Source organism: Macrotis lagotis, chromosome 7, assembly GCF_037893015.1.
Source record: "Macrotis lagotis isolate mMagLag1 chromosome 7, bilby.v1.9.chrom.fasta, whole genome shotgun sequence".
Classification (NCBI taxonomy): Eukaryota; Metazoa; Chordata; class Mammalia; order Peramelemorphia; family Peramelidae; genus Macrotis; species Macrotis lagotis.
The window spans coordinates 175569849-175586476 of record NC_133664.1 but is presented as its reverse complement, the minus strand read 5'-3'; the positions used below and the strand labels follow the sequence as shown (position 1 = coordinate 175586476).

At 36.1% G+C, this 16628-nt stretch overlaps 1 protein-coding gene across 24 annotated transcripts in view; it reads left to right on the top strand.

Moving 5' to 3' along the window:
• Window positions 1-16628, top strand: part of CELF2 (CUGBP Elav-like family member 2) — a 632079-nt gene that overhangs the window by 566131 nt on the left and 49320 nt on the right. For all 24 annotated transcript variants that reach the window (XM_074194143.1, XM_074194138.1, XM_074194156.1 and 21 more), the window contains 2 exons: window positions 3789-3852; window positions 14987-15121. In XM_074194143.1, coding sequence (XP_074050244.1) covers window positions 3789-3852; window positions 14987-15121 — 199 coding nt within the window. The remainder of the gene's footprint in view (window positions 1-3788; window positions 3853-14986; window positions 15122-16628) is intronic.

Below are 16628 nucleotides of genomic sequence, written 5' to 3'. Positions count from 1 at the left end.
GCAAGCCACCTCACCCTGTTTGCCTCAATTTCTCATCTGTAAGATGAGTTGGAGAATGAAATGGCAAACCACTCCATTACCCAAAACAGTTTCCCTCTGACAACCCTGTCAAATAGGTAGTATAAATATTATAATTATTTTTGAGAAAAATGAGGTTCAGAGAGATTGTCAATTGCTCAAGATTGGATACCTAGTGTCAGAGGTAGGGTTATCTTCTTTTCCATTATACTACCCTATCTTTCAAATTTTAAAATTCAGAATAGTGTGATGGAATAAGACCTAATTTCTACCCACTAGAAATTTATATTTTAATAAAAAATTAGAATAAGTGCAGTTAAGAAGTTCAAAGTTGATTATCAGACTGCCTTCTGTGGGGGGAGGAAAGGGAGGTTGGAGGAAAAATTGTAAAATTCAAAACCTTACAAAAAAATGATAGGTGTTTTGTATATAATTGGGAAACAAAATATTTGTATACAAAAAAAAAAAAGTTCAAAGTTCCATTAGAAATAAGAGATCACAATCAGGCAGAGAAAAACAGGGAAGACTTCTTAGAGAAGTTGCCTTGTGAGTCACACTTTGGATAGTGATAGAGAGGGGGACAATTAGGTGTCACAATGGAGAGAACATCTGGCCTGGTGGCCAGTTAGGAAGAATCATCTTTCTGAGATCAAATTTGGCCTAAGATACTAACTGTGTGACCCTGGGCAAGTCACTCGTTAGTCTCGGTTTCCTCATCTGAAAATGAACTGAAGAAGAAAATGAGTATCTCTCTGACAAGAAAACCCCAAATGGGGTCACGAAGTTCAACACAACTGAACAGCTACAGAGATAGGAATGAAGGCTAGGGAATAATGTAAAAGGCATAAGGATGTGGGAGTATAAAATGAGTCCAGTTTGACTGAAACAAATGATATAAGATAAAGCATGAAAGCTAAATTAGATCCAAATAATAGGGGTCCTTGAATGTCAGGATAAAAATATTATACATTGTAAACTATATAATGGAGAGTTAAAATATTTTTGAGTGGAAGAGTATGATGGCAAGATTATTCAGGCAAAAATGTCAAGAATAGATTGTAGAGCTGGGTTTAAGTTGAAAGGAGATCATTGTCTGTTTTTCCAGATTTGGAAATTCAGACCCAAATAAGTTAAATATGCTTACCTATTATAACATAAGAAATAATTAACATTTGGGATTTGATTGAAGTTCTGTTTATCTAAAGGTCCCTTCCCTTTAAAGTAGGGGTTATGGCATCCATTGGTAGATTTCAAAGGGTTCATGAACTTGTATGGGGGAAAAATACATCTTTATTTAACTAACCTTTCACTAATTTTAGTGTTTCCTTTAATTACACATATAGGCAACAAACATTCTGAGAAGGGGTTCATAAGCTTTACCAGAATTCCAAAGAGGTTGGAGACACAAAAATATTTAAGAAACCCTTCTGTTGGGTTTTCCCAACATCTGTGAGTCCTGCAACATGACAGAGTGCCTCTGATTATCTGTATCAGTGTCTCACAAATTCTCAAATAATTCATAACAGACTTAACTTTTAACTATATCTTTAAAGCATCTAGAGATAGGTATGTAGATGTCTCTCTATACATACACACCACACACACCCCCCACACATACACATATATATTTTTGTGACCTTAGGTACATAATTTTTTTTTCTCCCTAGGCTTTACTTTCCTCATCTGAAAAATGAGAAGTGATTTCTGTGATCTCTCAAGGTCTTTCCAGGCAAAAACTATAGATTCAAATGAGTGTTTGTGAGTGTGTGTGTGTGTGTGTGTGTGTGTACATATATTCAACTTAAAATTTATGTCTCAAGAAACTATAAGGACCCAAACAACTCAGAGGACAAGTTTCCTATAGTGTGTTTTACAGAGCTCCAAGTAAAATCCTGGAAAATATCTTTAAGTGATCAGTTGTTCTTATAGCTCACCAAATATAGCAGAAACATGTTTAATTAATTAATCAATAAAATTAATAAATTCAGTGAGTCTCTGGTTATTTCTAAGTATAATATTTTTAACTTCAAAGGACAGGTATAATCCTTCCTATGTGCTTAGACTTCATATACATATATATATATATATATATATATATTATATATATCCAATCTTGAGCAATTGACAATCTCTCTGAACCTCAGTTTTCTCAAAAATAATTATATTTATACTACCTATTTGACAGGGTTGTCAGAGGGAAACTGTTTTGGGTAATGGAGTGGTTTGCCATTTCATTCTCCAACTCATCTTACAGATGAGAAATTGAGACAAACAGGACACATTTGATATATATATACATACATATATATATATATATATATATATATATATATATATATATAAACACAGAGACTGTTTATATTGCATCTACCAGTTTTTGTTTTGTTTTTTTTTTATTTTTTGCAAGGTGAATGGGGTTAAGTGGCTTGCCCAAGGCCACACAGCTAGGTAATTATTAAGTGTCTGAGACTGGATTTGAACCCAGGTATTCCTGACACCAGGGCCGGTGCTTTATCCATTGTGCCACCTAGCCGCCCCACACCTACCAGTTTTAAAGAAACTGATAATTAGAGCAAACAATTGATTTTAACAATATTTCTAAATCATTAAAGTTCATCTTTATTTGTGCTGGATAGGCCAAATCAATTGTTATTTTAGGCATAGCATAGTCATAAACTTAGCTGCATATGTGTACATACATGAGTGTGTATATACATGCATGTATTTATGCTATATACATCTATATCACTGTATACCTCATGATATATCTGTAGTTTCTTCTGTGTAAGCAGAGAAAAATTAATCATTTGTAAAAACTCTCAAGGAATCTCTAGAGACTTCCTCACAGATATATTATTATTTGAAAAGATTCTGACATATTTAAAATCCATTGCTTCGGGCACTGAAGCAACCTCTCTAGAGTTTTGACCAATAATGGGCTTCACTATACCACTGGAGAAAACTGATTTTAAAAGTATGACACATAGAAAGAGGTGATATGGTATGATGGGGAAAGCACCGGCTTTGAAGTCAGGGAACTTGGCTTCAAATTCTGACTATTAACCAACTTTGGACAAGCCTCTGGACTTCTGTTACCTTATTTTTTGTTCACTTAAGGGTCTAGATCATCTGAATTTAAAGTTTCTTTGGTTCTAATTCTCTGACAGTTTCTTGTTATTAATGCTCTGCATGTATGTGAGTTTGTGTGTCTGTGTGTGTGTATGTTTGTAGTTGGTTGGTAAAAGTGCTTTTTAGTGACCTGTTAGCCAAAAAACCTGTGTTCTCACAGAATGACAGAGGAATCTAAACTGAAAGGGAAGATGAGGGGATTAGGGGAATGGACCTTGATTGACAGAGATGAGTTATGGTAACTACTAGACTATAGAGAGTTATAATTAGTCACGCTATGTTGATTTCAATAGATTTAACACCTGGTTGTTAAAAAGAGTAAATTGATTAATTGTTTTAAAGCAGCCATGTTATTGAGTTTCCCCAGTGTCAGTGTGTTTCTTAATAGAGATTAGACATTAATATGGATTTACCACACTGTCTCCAGGGACCTGCAGTCCATCAATAGGCAACAGGAGGCAAATATGTAAAAGTAAAAGAAACTACGTGTACATACTCAGTTTCTTTTGGAAGGACTTTGTGGCTCAGTATTTTGCTTTGACCAAAGAGGGTAGGATCTGAAATGACTGTATTACAAACAATTTCAACAATAACAATTTTTCTTGCATTACGTGTATGAATATGTATTTTTTCAATTGCAGCTTCTGCAACAGGCAACCTCCTCCAGTAACCTGGGTGCATTCAGTGGTATTCAGCAAATGGCTGGTAAGTAAAAAAAAACACGTCTTGACTTCTAATAATATGGAATTTTCTGAGACCTCATGGGATCTTCATTCAATGATGGTCTTTAGATTAGCTAAGAGAGTAGACCAAGCAAGCTAAGAGGTGAAATAGAGAAAAACATTTGTCACCAATCAGGATTGTGTGATGTAATAGAAAGAGTGAGAGAAAATCAGAGCTGACATCAGCATTCACTAACTCTCTGATCATGGGCAAGTCATTTATTATCTGTGAACCTCAGCTTCCTTTATCTGTAATGGAGTAGATTTCTGAGAGCCCACTGATGAAGGGGATATTGATGACAATATACAAGATTGAGATAATCACACTTGCCATCTCCACAGAGTTATGGGGAAAGTGCTTTGTAAACTTTAAAGCACTAGATAAATCTTGACTATTGTTAGGTACTGAAATTAGGATCTGCTTTGGGGTTCATCTCACCTTGGGCATTTAAATCTCAAATTCATTACAGTCACAAATTGAGAAGTCTCCTTAGTTGTATCCTCTACCAGCAGCAATGAAGCAACTTTAGGATTACAGAGGGATTTCCAACAAGATTTCTACATCCTGACATCCAAATTAATGACAGCCCTCTAACATTTTAATAATAGACAGTCAATAAAAATGTTCTGACCTTCTTAATGAAAGCCAAGATTATAGACCTACCTTTGATACAAGTTACAATCCCTTGATAATCACAGACAATTAACTGGATGCCTTTTTGGACTCCAGTATCTGAGTTGACAGAATTGTGCAACAGAAGCTTTTATCTCAAAGTATAATCTTTGGTCTCCAGAAAAATCAAAGTGTGACTGTATTTGAAAGCCAGCTCACTGAAGGATTTCTTTTGGTAATGAGCTGTGCCAGTAGTAACTGAGGTGTAGTGATTAGTAAAAGGTCACTCCCACTGTGTGACCTTCCATGCTGATATCCTAACTTAACGTGATGCCAATGAAGGCAATATGGGTAATAAATCAGAACACCAATGCCCATTACACCTGCCGAGAAAAGCAGTTAGAAAGCTTTTTCCTTGTTTGATTCCAAAAGGGGTGGGGGAGAGAGAGAGATGACAGAATTTGGTGTGTGAAAAGCAGATTCTGTTTATTATAATCATGGACACAGAGAATCAATGAAACAAGACCAAAGTACCTTGAATAAAAGGCCAAGATATTTTCATCCAACATTACCCCCCCCAAAAAAAAACCTTTTTCTTTGATTTCTTTTCCCCCCTCCTTAAAAAAAAAAAAATCATGTCTTTGGCCTCAGCCTGTTTCACTTGGAATGAATCTTGAAAGACTTTTAATGAGTATAGATGGGTTTCTCCCCATAGGTGTTCAATTCCAGCATGCCATTATTGCAGTAGCATCGCAGATGAATATTAACTTGTTGTCTGACCATCTAAATTGGTCCATGGATGACAATACTGTTGAATGAATCTCTATTCCTGAAAGCTGCCAGCCCTGCCTACCCTCTCTATTGCATTGCTTCTGTTCTAGCATGTGAACCATCAGAAAAACATATCTTAATGTGATGAAATTAATGAAAGTCATTCAGGAGCATCCTTGCACTCCAGCTTGGGAAGCTGGCCTTAGAGCTCAGAGTCACATTTATAATCTAATGCCTTTTTTCATTCTGTTGAGTGGACTAGAGAGGCAATAAGAGAACATGCAAGGGGAGCTTTCCGACATGATCCACACAGCATAGGTCAGGTGTGTTGTTGCTGCTATTAGGAAATGGTTAGTTTTTCCTCCAATAACCTGGGTGCTCCTAGGTCCAGTATTAGGGGTTTTTCCTGACAATATGACCTGGTGCTCCACTGCCACACTTGAATTATGCAGAGAAGGTCACTGGATCTTGAAGCTACTGCCAAGGGTATTATTTCCAAAGGGCTTAGTGGCATGTCATTCTGCATTAGGATGCTGTGCTCCTCTACCTCACCAACCACAGGTCAGATCATTAGTGCTTGCATGCATCATGTGCTCATTTAAACACTGTGTTTGTCTAGAGGAGTTATTCCATAAGGCAATTCCTTCACTTCATGCCCAGGCTTCTGAGCAGATGGTTAATTTAATGCCACTCTGTGTTTGCTCTGGGCCTTCCAGAATATGCCTTTCTTGAACCTCAAACATCTTGAATTCAATATACTGAATCTCAATAGGCTGTGAAATCAAATGCAGTACAGTCATCAATCAGCTCTCATCACTCTACACTTTCAAAACGATGTGAAATGGGCTGTAGGTGCTATAGCTCTACTCGGCTGCTTCTACAAAGAGAAAAGTCATCCTTCAGACAAAGTATTACAAAGTGAGCATCTTCTTAAATACTATAAGCATTAATGTTTTGGTCTTTGCTTTCTAATAAGAGTAACTTAGACATGTTTCTGCTCTAGCATCCTTATACAAAGCTACAAAGTGAAGTATAATTCTTTACTTTGCCTGAAAAGACAAATCAGTCCTTCAAGGTCAGCCTAGTAGGTTAGCAATGAAGAGACTAGTCTAGCAGGAGAGACACTGGGGTTCTCCCACCATCTTGATATATCATTGAGTATTGAGCTTAATATAGCTAGCTACTCAGGAACCTTCTCTCAAAGCTCAGATTGGACTATTAGAGTATTATTAGGATATAATGATAACTGATGAGTAGGATGCTAAGTGTTTTTGAAATAAAATGCATGTAAGTCACAGTCCTGGGAAGATTAAACAATGGATCAATGAGCAATGAGTAAGAACTTGGTCTGTACGCACCACTGGGAAATATAAATAGAAAGACCAAAATGATCCCGATGCATATAGGGCTTACATTTTAATGGAGACAAACACATCTGTTAAGAATATACAGAATAAGAGAATAAATCTAAATAAATACAACATGATTATATATCTAAAGTACTTTGGGAGAAAGAATACTAACAGTGGAGAGAATCAAGGAAAGTTGTGCTTTAGATACATCGTGAAGGAAAAAGCACAGTCTTTAAGGTACAGGCAAAGAAGGAGTAAAACAATCCCTCCTCTCAAAGGGCATAATTATAGTCTCTCACGTGAGACAACTAGTACATAATACATGAAAACATTTCAGTATAAACAGGATAAATGCAAAAAAAATCAATCCAAATAAATATAAAGGCTGTTAAGGAGGAGAAATGCATGTTGATTATTGATGCATAATGGCAGGGGCATATGTTCATTTCAATTTGGTAAAAGAAACCTCCATAATGGAATGCAATGTATAAAATTTAAGGGATCCAGCCAGGAGAATTTCTGTAAAGAAAGTGAAATGTCTTTTTTGTAGCCAACAGTATTTTTGTTATATGCAAGCTTTCACACCGTAATGGTCCATCTTTCAGGAGACTGAAAGGTTTATAACCAAAGTGTAAAATGCTTAGTTTCTACACTGTAAAGCACTTTGCTGTTTGGGAAGAAAATAAAACCATAGAAAGAAGAAAATAATTTTTAAATGACAAGACACTAAGTAATTGTATCAATAAAAATTATGAGACATGAGATATGTTTTTTTCCCTCAATCTCATTATTGTGCTTTCAATTCATAATTAACTTTAAACATCCATTATTATTTGGTGAAAAGAAAATATATATTAAATTTAGAACCTAAAAGCAGAAAATGGGTTGAAATCAAATCTTTGTGAACTGAAAGCTTTTGGGTACTTTTATTTATTAGCTTTATATTTCCTTTGAGGTTTTTCTCCCCTCAAAAAAACAAAACTTGCTACAAACTTCTCCATTTCTCACGTAGCTTTGATGTCTGGTTTATTGGAATTTCTGAAACCACGAAAAGGCCCTGCTTGTGATGTCTGGCTAAGATTCTGGGGAGGCAGGGAATTGATTTTAACACTGGCTTTTCTGTTGCTTAATTTCTTTATAACATGTTTTATCTCACAGGAAAAAATTAGGAATATGTGCTATATAAAAACCTATAAATCCTACATATGCCATTTATGCCATTTTGTGACCTTGGGCAAGAGTCTGAGGTTATATGAATAAAATGAGAGTAAGGGTGAACTGATAGTTTCTATGGTCCCTCCCAGCTCTAAATCGCTGATCTGTCATCTCTCCGGGACTCAGTTGCCTCTCATAAAATCAGAGTTCTTCTTGATACCTTCCCATGGCCATATATTGTGCCACTCCCTATCCTGCCCCAAGCAACCATACCCAGCCTACTTTAGTCTTGTACCCAAACCCCAAACCAGACTTGAGGAAAGGTTTCTCTATTTCAGCATTTTCAAGTGACTGCAAATAACAACTGAGGCTGAATAAACTGAATTGCAATGAAGTTTGCCTGAAGCAAAGTACTGAGTTGTCTATCCATTATGTGAGTAACAACCTTGGGCATACTTGGCTCCCAAAACTGCTACTAGGAAAGAGAAGGGCAGAAATGTTTTTTGAGAAAGCTGTATTCCCTCAAATTCTGGAAACCAAGTTGAAATTTATGAATTTGGGGCAGGTAGGGAAGTAGAGGAGCTAAGGAGAAGAAACTTATTTAATGAACAGAAGAGATTCTAGAGCTATTGGTGAAGAGAAGGATACTTTGGTAAATCAGAAAAGGTCTTCCCTTAGCAGTTGTTGTCAAACTTTTTTTTTTAAATCTCAGGTCATCTCTGTACTCAAATAATATTGAGGTTCCACCTGAAATAGTTTTTGTTTATAAAGGATATATACCTATGATATTTTAAATGGAATCATTTTAGTGTTACTATGAAAATAATTTTGTCCTCATGGATTCCCTGAAAGGATCTCAGGAACTTGCAAAGGCCTCCAGACCACTAAAACTACTATTTTAGTAGAAGCTATGGTATTAAGTTTCTTACATTAAATCCACTTTTGTGTTTTAAGTTATGATGTATAATGATATTGATCAAAGTAAATCCAAAATGAATAGAATCCTAAGACTAAAGATTTTCTGATGAGAAAATTTGATTTTTTTAAATAAAGAAAACAGAAAACTTTCACCATCAAGATATATCAATACTGGTTCTCCAAGAAGAATGTTTTAATAAAACAAATTAAGGAAAAGAAAAAGGAAATGGGGAGAGGGGGAAGAAAGATGAAGGAATGTAAGACTGAAGAGAAAAGTATATACCCTGATCCGAGAGGCCCTTGAACTGGGGACAGTACCCAAACTGATAAAATAAAATCTTGGACTCACTCATACCCTAGTCATACCAAACTTTATCTTCGACAGTCTAACACTATAAAAATTTCCTATGAATGTACTAATAGGCCTTATGAGAATGTTCTATAACCACCCATCTGTCACTTTTTAACAGACCTGATTGGCAAGCACTTGTAACAACTGACATCTGTTCTTCCTTATTGATATGCAGATTTATGGTAATTGCTATGAACAATAAGACACAAAATTACCTAAGGTGAACATTAAATTAAATTTTCATGCCCTTCTCCTTATAAATAATTTTTTTAAAAAAACCTTAAGTTTCAAGCAAGAATATTGTGCAACTGTTTTTGTACATAATTTCATTGTTTAGTAAAGGGTTTCCCTCCTCTTCCATTTGCCAAAAGAACTAAATGAAAGCTGTACTCCTTGTATTACCAACTTTTTGCCAAATTGATATTGGCACTTGGGTGAAATTCATAATAACATTTTAACCTACAGGATCTGATTTTTTTTAATTCCCTTTTCATTTCTAATATTATCAACCTCCTAAGAACCATAGCAATTTCTTGCTCAGAAGGTGAAAGGCATGCTGTCTCTCATTTTAAAATGTCTCTTCCCAGGATGAGCACACTTTCAAGAATTTTTCGGTTTCTTTCTCCTTGGTGGGGAGTTGTTTGCTATACCAGCTTCCTGCCATGGTGATTACCACTCTATGTCTAGTGTTCAAGATTTTTGTGTAGCAGTAGTTGAGAAACAGAAAGTGTGATTGTATAGACAGACAGCAAGCTGCCAAGAGAAGGCGGTGAAAAGGTAGGAAAGGAATAGGAATGGACTCTGCATCTGCATATGTTCTTTTTAGAAAACCAGTTTGGAGCACATCGCTCCAAACTAAATAACTACAGCAGCAATCTTTTGTAAGGTTGTTTGACTACTTGTGGCATCATCCCCCACCCCAAGATTGACTCTCTTCTACAGAGAGATCATTCCAATTTAGCAAGGGGAGAAGCTCTCTCACTCCCAGAAGAATGGTGGAGAATCTGAAATTGATGGTATAAAAGAAACAGATACTGTGGTGAAATAGAGAAGAATGATTTACTTAAATAGGATGACCTACTTAGCCATGAGGAATGAGAATATAGAATGATGTCATTCAACCTGAAGCTTTCTTAGCTGGTTTTCCTTTGTTTTTTTACAAAATTCTTTCTTTAACACACACACACACACACACACACACATCTCTGAATTCTAGAAGACTGGGATATATGTATGCTTTTCATATAACTTTTAGGGTGGTTTGGAAGAAGTCTATCAAATATACAAATTTCTCAGAGGAGACAGAACCTAGACTCAGTGTACAGATACCTTGGGTCTCATTTTGCTAATCTATAAAATTAAGGGAATTGAACTAAATTGTCTCTAAACCTCCTTCTATTTTAGGGAATAAGATCTCAGTGCTTTGAATTTTTGTCATAAGTTTAGAGGAGAACAATTTATTAATTATACATACATGCATGGGAGGAAGGGAGAGACACAGAGAGTATGTGTTAGAGAGAGAGAGAGAGAGAGAGAGAGAATAAGAACTCACCAAAGACAGTTTATTCCCCTTTCCTGGAATTCTCTTTGCCCCAAACCATTTCTACTTACATTTTTTAGTAATGATGAAGACAAGAGTTGCTCTCTAGATTAAACAATGGTACAGATTTGATTTTTAGCATTGGTTTCACAAGCTATTTACAGGTGGACACTTGAAGCTGCTCAGTCTTCCTTGAGTCATTTAGTCTAGTGAAGGGTAGAGAAAAAAGTACAGCTTCTGATGGCTTTAACCAAAGAATGTTCCTATTCTTAGATTGACCATCACCTTAATCTGTTTTCCAGGAGTTCAGAGCTGCTCCCTGAACTTTAAATTTCTCTTTAGAATCCGTGACAGGTTTTTGATCAGGATCAGACAACAGAACTTCAGGTCAGTACTCCTTCCTAGAAATTTAAGGCCTGATATTTTCACTCAGGTGAGTTCAAACAAAATGTAGACAGAAGGGGGCAGCTAGGTGGCTCAGTGGATAGAGCACCAGCCCTGGAGTCAGGAGTACCTGAGTTCAAATCCAGCCTCAGACAATTAATAATTACCTAGCTGTGTGGCCTTGGGTAAGCCATTTAACCCCATTGCCTTGTAAAAAAAGAAAAGTAGACAGAAGGAATGACATCATATTGCTTCATATTTTACCTGAAGAGAAAAGCTCAGAAATCTCAGTTCCCATGATCCTGTTATTCCTATGATAGAGAGGAAACTGAGGTTCGAAAAGGAGTGGCTCCCAAAATTTTTTGGTACATCTCCATTCACAAAGAGAGGTGCCCATGTGTTAACAGGAAATACAGGTAACCTTAAAGAAACAAGAAGTATTACACCGACTTGTCTCTTTCACTAAAGATTCCACCCAGTGACAAAAGACTTTGGACTTAGAGCTAATTCAATAGTAATTTTAATGAATAATTGGAGAAAATGTATGTAGGAATGAAGAGATTATATTTCTGTCCTTCTCCCATCTTTTGAAACCAGAAAACACAGATTTTAACTTATAGATGGTCACTTTTTTTATATAAACTCAATAGGAGGTCTAGCAACTTCTGTACATTTTCCTCTATTTTTGTTCCCTTATTCTCATCTCTTTGACATTTTCTACCAGAACATTCAGCTAAGACTACAGGTATCTAGTAACTGATAGCAAAGACTAAGTAGTTTATATACTAGTCTTAAGACATAAGATAAAGGAAAGTATTATTGTTCTTTTATTCTTTTCTAAGAGGTATATCTTATAGTTATAAGCACAGATTGTATCTTCCCTTTGTCTGTCTCTCTCTCTCTCTCTCTCTCCTGTGAATAGTTCAGTGTTGGGAAAAAAAAACTAACCTTTACAGTATATCCAGTGTGGAAACAGGTTAATATATGTATTAATGTGAGAATGCTGAAAAGGTTCAAATCCATGACCTATAATAGCTAAGAGTCATACAATGGATTGGAGAAAGAAGCTAGTATCACTACTTTGAGAGAGTAAAAGATAGCCTAAGTCATCCTAAAGAGGGAGATTGATGATGTAGCCTTTGGGGTTTTAAAAAACGGGTTTGTCATTATACAATAAAGATAAGAAACAAATTCCATCATTTCGTGACTATTTGGCTTCATTATATGACATAGAGTCTTAACCCATAGTCTTACAAATGCATCCAATTGGTTCCAAGTGCTGTCCAGATTAGCTTGAAAACTCCTTGTGCAAATGCTTATTTGTCTACAGTAACTGAAGGTAAAGGTTAAGATGTGAAGCAGGTAAAATTGGCATCCCTCTCTTAGTGTGGTAAAGTGAAAATAACTCGGAATTTGGAGAATTTAGGTTTCAGCAGTTACATGACCACAAACAGATGACTTATCTCAGAACTTCAGTTTCCTCTTTTGAAAGTGCAAATAATAATACCACATAATATTGTTGTTTTTCTTCCTAGGTAGCACAGTAGATAGACTTACAGACTTGGACCCAAAAATACCTGAATTCAAATCTGGTCTCAAAAATTTCCTAGCTGTGTGAACCTGGACAAATTCTGTAATCCTTTTTTTCAAGTGTTTCTTTAACTGTAAAATAGAAACAATTTGGTACCTATTTCACAACTTTGTTGTGAGGATCAAATGAGCCCTACATTGTTTTTCAATGCTATATAAACATATGTTCTTGTTGTTATTTCTGTCCCGGAGCTGAAAGAACTCAGGTGGCAGGAAATAATTCAGGTACTCAGCAATATCTTGTTAGCTGGTCAGCAAGGATGAAGGATGAGGTTAAAACACGTGAAAGAGCAACCCTAGTAGCTGAGGCAAGTATGAATGGGTACATGTGAGTGCCTGTGATCTGAGGAAATAACTCATATTGTCAAGTACCTCAAAGTTTTCAGTCCTTTTCTCTAAACAATCTCATAGAACAGAACTTTAGGAATAACTAGGGGCAGAGCAGGTAGCTTGTCAAATTAAGAGATTAGAAAGCTTTAGCAATATTTCTTAGTTAAAACAAAAAATTGTTATTCTCTCTACTTATCTCTTCCTCTTGCCCCACCCCAATCATCCTTTCCTTCAAATCTCAGTTTCCACATTTGTAAAGTGGGTGTAATAAGAGCATCTACCTCCTATTGTCATTCCTCTCTCTTCGCCTTCCTTTCATTAGTCTCAAGACTAATTAAATCGAATTGATTTTACTCTCTATTGTGTGTTCCCTTAAGAGTCTGGGCTGTTGGAAAGATTTTCAAAGAATCTGAGAGTCTAGGAACCTGGTCACTGGCTTTTGTCCATCTGAGCAAAAACCTTCCACTTGGCAGGTTCTGTTTCCTCTCTCCTTTCCTCACTTCAGTTCTCAACTTCTCACTTTTTTCTTCACCTCATTCCAAATGCTAATTCTAGTAGTTAGTAAACTAAGGAACTGAAAAACAAAACACCCAACTTTTTTTCTAGGATGGTTGGAATTTCAACTGGTTTAGAAGACATTTAATATTAAAAAGTTAGTTACGGGGCAGCTAGGTGGCATAGTGGATAAAACACCAGCTCTGGAGTCAGGAGTACCTGAGAGTTCAAATCCGATCTCAGACACTTAATAATTACCTAGCTGTGTGGCCTTGGGCAAGCTACTTAACCCCATTTGCCTTGCAAAAACCTAAAAAAAAAAAAAAAAAGTTAGTTACAATTCTTGGAAGTACCTGTACCATACCAGAGAGAAAAGTGACTTTTTGCTTCTAAATTCTGGAATATAGTTGAGGTTAAGAATCCACTTCAAATCTGGCCTTAGACACTTACTAGGCCACTCATTTAACCCTGTGTGCCTCAGTTTTCTCATCTATATGAGTTAAAGAAAGCAATGGCAAACCACTCTCGTGTCTTTGCTAAGAAGACTCCAAATTACAACAAGGCAGACATAACTGCAGGTCATATTTTGACTTAGAAAACTACATATTAGCATTACCTTTGTTTCATTTTTTTTTCATTAAATACTTCCAAATTACAGTTTAATCTAGTTGGAGCTAGACGAGAGAATTTTTGGTCCATATGCAGGCTACATATTTTACGACACTGGTATAAAAAGACTTTCTCTTCTTCCTTTAATCTAGGACTACAAAATGTCTGTAGAGATTATCTAGTCTAATCACTTCATTTTATAAATAGGAAAACTGAAACCTAATGTGATCTAAGTCATTTGCCCAAAGTCATATCATTGGTAAAGATAAATGTTGACATTCATATAGAACTTAAAGATTTACAGAACTTTTTAAATGTGTTATCTCCTTTGATCCTTACAACCTATTATTATATTGCCATTTTACAAATGAAGAAACTGAGAATCAAATAATATGCCCAAGGTCACAGCTCATCAAGGCTTCCTGCCTCCAAATCCAACTTTCTTTTAACTGTACTTCCTAGGGACCTGTAAGCTGTAATAAAGAACAGCATGGTGAGATTCCAGCCCAGATCTTCTAACTCCAAACATGGAGTCTTCTTTCTATTTTCTGTTGTCTCTTTGCACCAGAGGATGAAGTTGGGTTATTGGGAGTTGTCTGAGTAAGGCAAACACTTCTCTTGATAAAACATGTCAATTCAGATACTTTTTATTTGGTCAGATTTACATGGAGTATTTCACTATAACTGTGGAGAAAGTTGTTCAATGAGGCCAATAGCATCTCAATTATTCCAATGAAAAAGGAGGGGTAAAGATAGCAGCTACCATCCATACTGTGGCTCTCTGTACAGCAAATAGAAGGACTAATAAAATTTAACTTCTTTTGTGTGTTACAAAAAAGACCTGGAGGAGTTGTTAAGAAATGGTGGGCAAAGGATATGTACATATATCACCATATGTGAGAGAAGGTCATTTTTAGAAACCTGTGCATAGAAGACTGAGCAAAGAAGTCAGACTTCTCCTAACCATAACCCTCTTGCCAAAGCTTTATTTTTTCTTCCCTCGTACAGGCATGAACGCTTTACAGTTACAGAATCTGGCAACATTAGCTGCTGCTGCTGCTGCTGCCCAAACCTCAGCTACCACCACCAATGCAAACCCTCTCTCCACAACAAGTAGTGCACTGGGAGCCCTCACGAGTCCTGGTAAGAGAAATTCCTCTAATGCCAAATTTTTGCGAGGCAGAGTGCCTCCATCTGATTTCATAAACAAATATTGCCTGTTCACTTTTCCCAGGATGGGTGTTTCTGGTGGATGGCTAAGAAACCACATGGGAAAGGATAAATGACTGTTTGCATTTATTTTAAAAATCAAAGTCTGAGTTGGGGGTTTTCCCAAAAAATCTTAAAGAGGGAGGAATACACAAGAGGGACATGTCCAGATATTATAAATTCAAAGATTCATTGCATTACCTTGGAGCCAGAGAACAAAAGAGTGTTGTCTGACGTTGTCCCATAGAACATACTGTCTTTTCTGCAAGATACCTTTCCCCCTCCCCCATGAAAACTTACTTTAAATTTCTTTTTTTAAAAAAATTTTAATTTATTTAAGGCAATGGGGTTAGGAGTGACTAACCAAAGGTCATACAGCTAGGTCTGAAGCCACATTTGAACTGAGGTCCTCCTGATTCCAGGGCCTGTACTCTATCCACTGTGCCACCTACCTACTCCCTAAATTCCCCCTTTTTTTGTAAATTGAATTATTGATTGTCTTTATCAGGGTCTTCTCTTTAAATTTACCCCACCTGTCCCTCCTTTCTGTCTTTCAAATTTCATGCACAGATTCAGATGGGCATACCTTTCACTACATCAGACAATTTTTTAAGAAAAAAAATCATTTCCCATTCTCTTATTCTCATGTAGGAGCTTAAATTATTCCAATGTGACAACATTCCAGGTTTGATTTTGTATAGTTTATTGCAGAATAACAAAAGAGCAATGCACTTAAGAATCAGAAGTTCCAGGTTCAAAATCAGATTCCATCACAGTGACTGTGGCCATATCCTTTAACTTCTCTGAACTTCAGTTTCCTATCTCTCTATAATGGAGATAATAGATGGGATCCTAGGAGTTTATATTTCTGAACTAAAAGGGATCTTAAAAAAAAAAGCTAAAACAACTTGGATTTAGTAACTTGTTCAGGGAACCCAAATACTTGCACTATCCATCAATGAGAGGTTGTTAGTGTAAAAGTTAATAAACATTAAAACTATAAAAATATACAAAAATGCATCTTTGTAAGGTTTTTTTTTCCCTCAAAAACTTTGTTGTTTTTTTAATCATAAAAGGAAATGCCCTTTTTTTTCTCATGTCCTGGATATATTACAAGTTATATGCTGACATTGCTGCTGCTCAGACACTGGAGTTTATATAAATATCAAAAAAATTCTCACTTTTTTTCCTCCTTCCTGAATTTTCTAGACTGTTAAGTGTGGCTTCACCCCCTTTTGTGCCCAGAATAGCAGCCCAATGTTGAGACAAGATTGACAGGATCATGCCGTGATTCCTTTTAAAAAGAAGATAAAATTAAAAAAAAACCCAAAATGAAAACCAAGCTTCTTTTGACTGTTGAGTTGTTTTAGTCATCACAGCATGCTTTATTTCATTCTGTAGCATCCTTGGGAACAGAAGACCCTGGCCTATTTATTGCCTG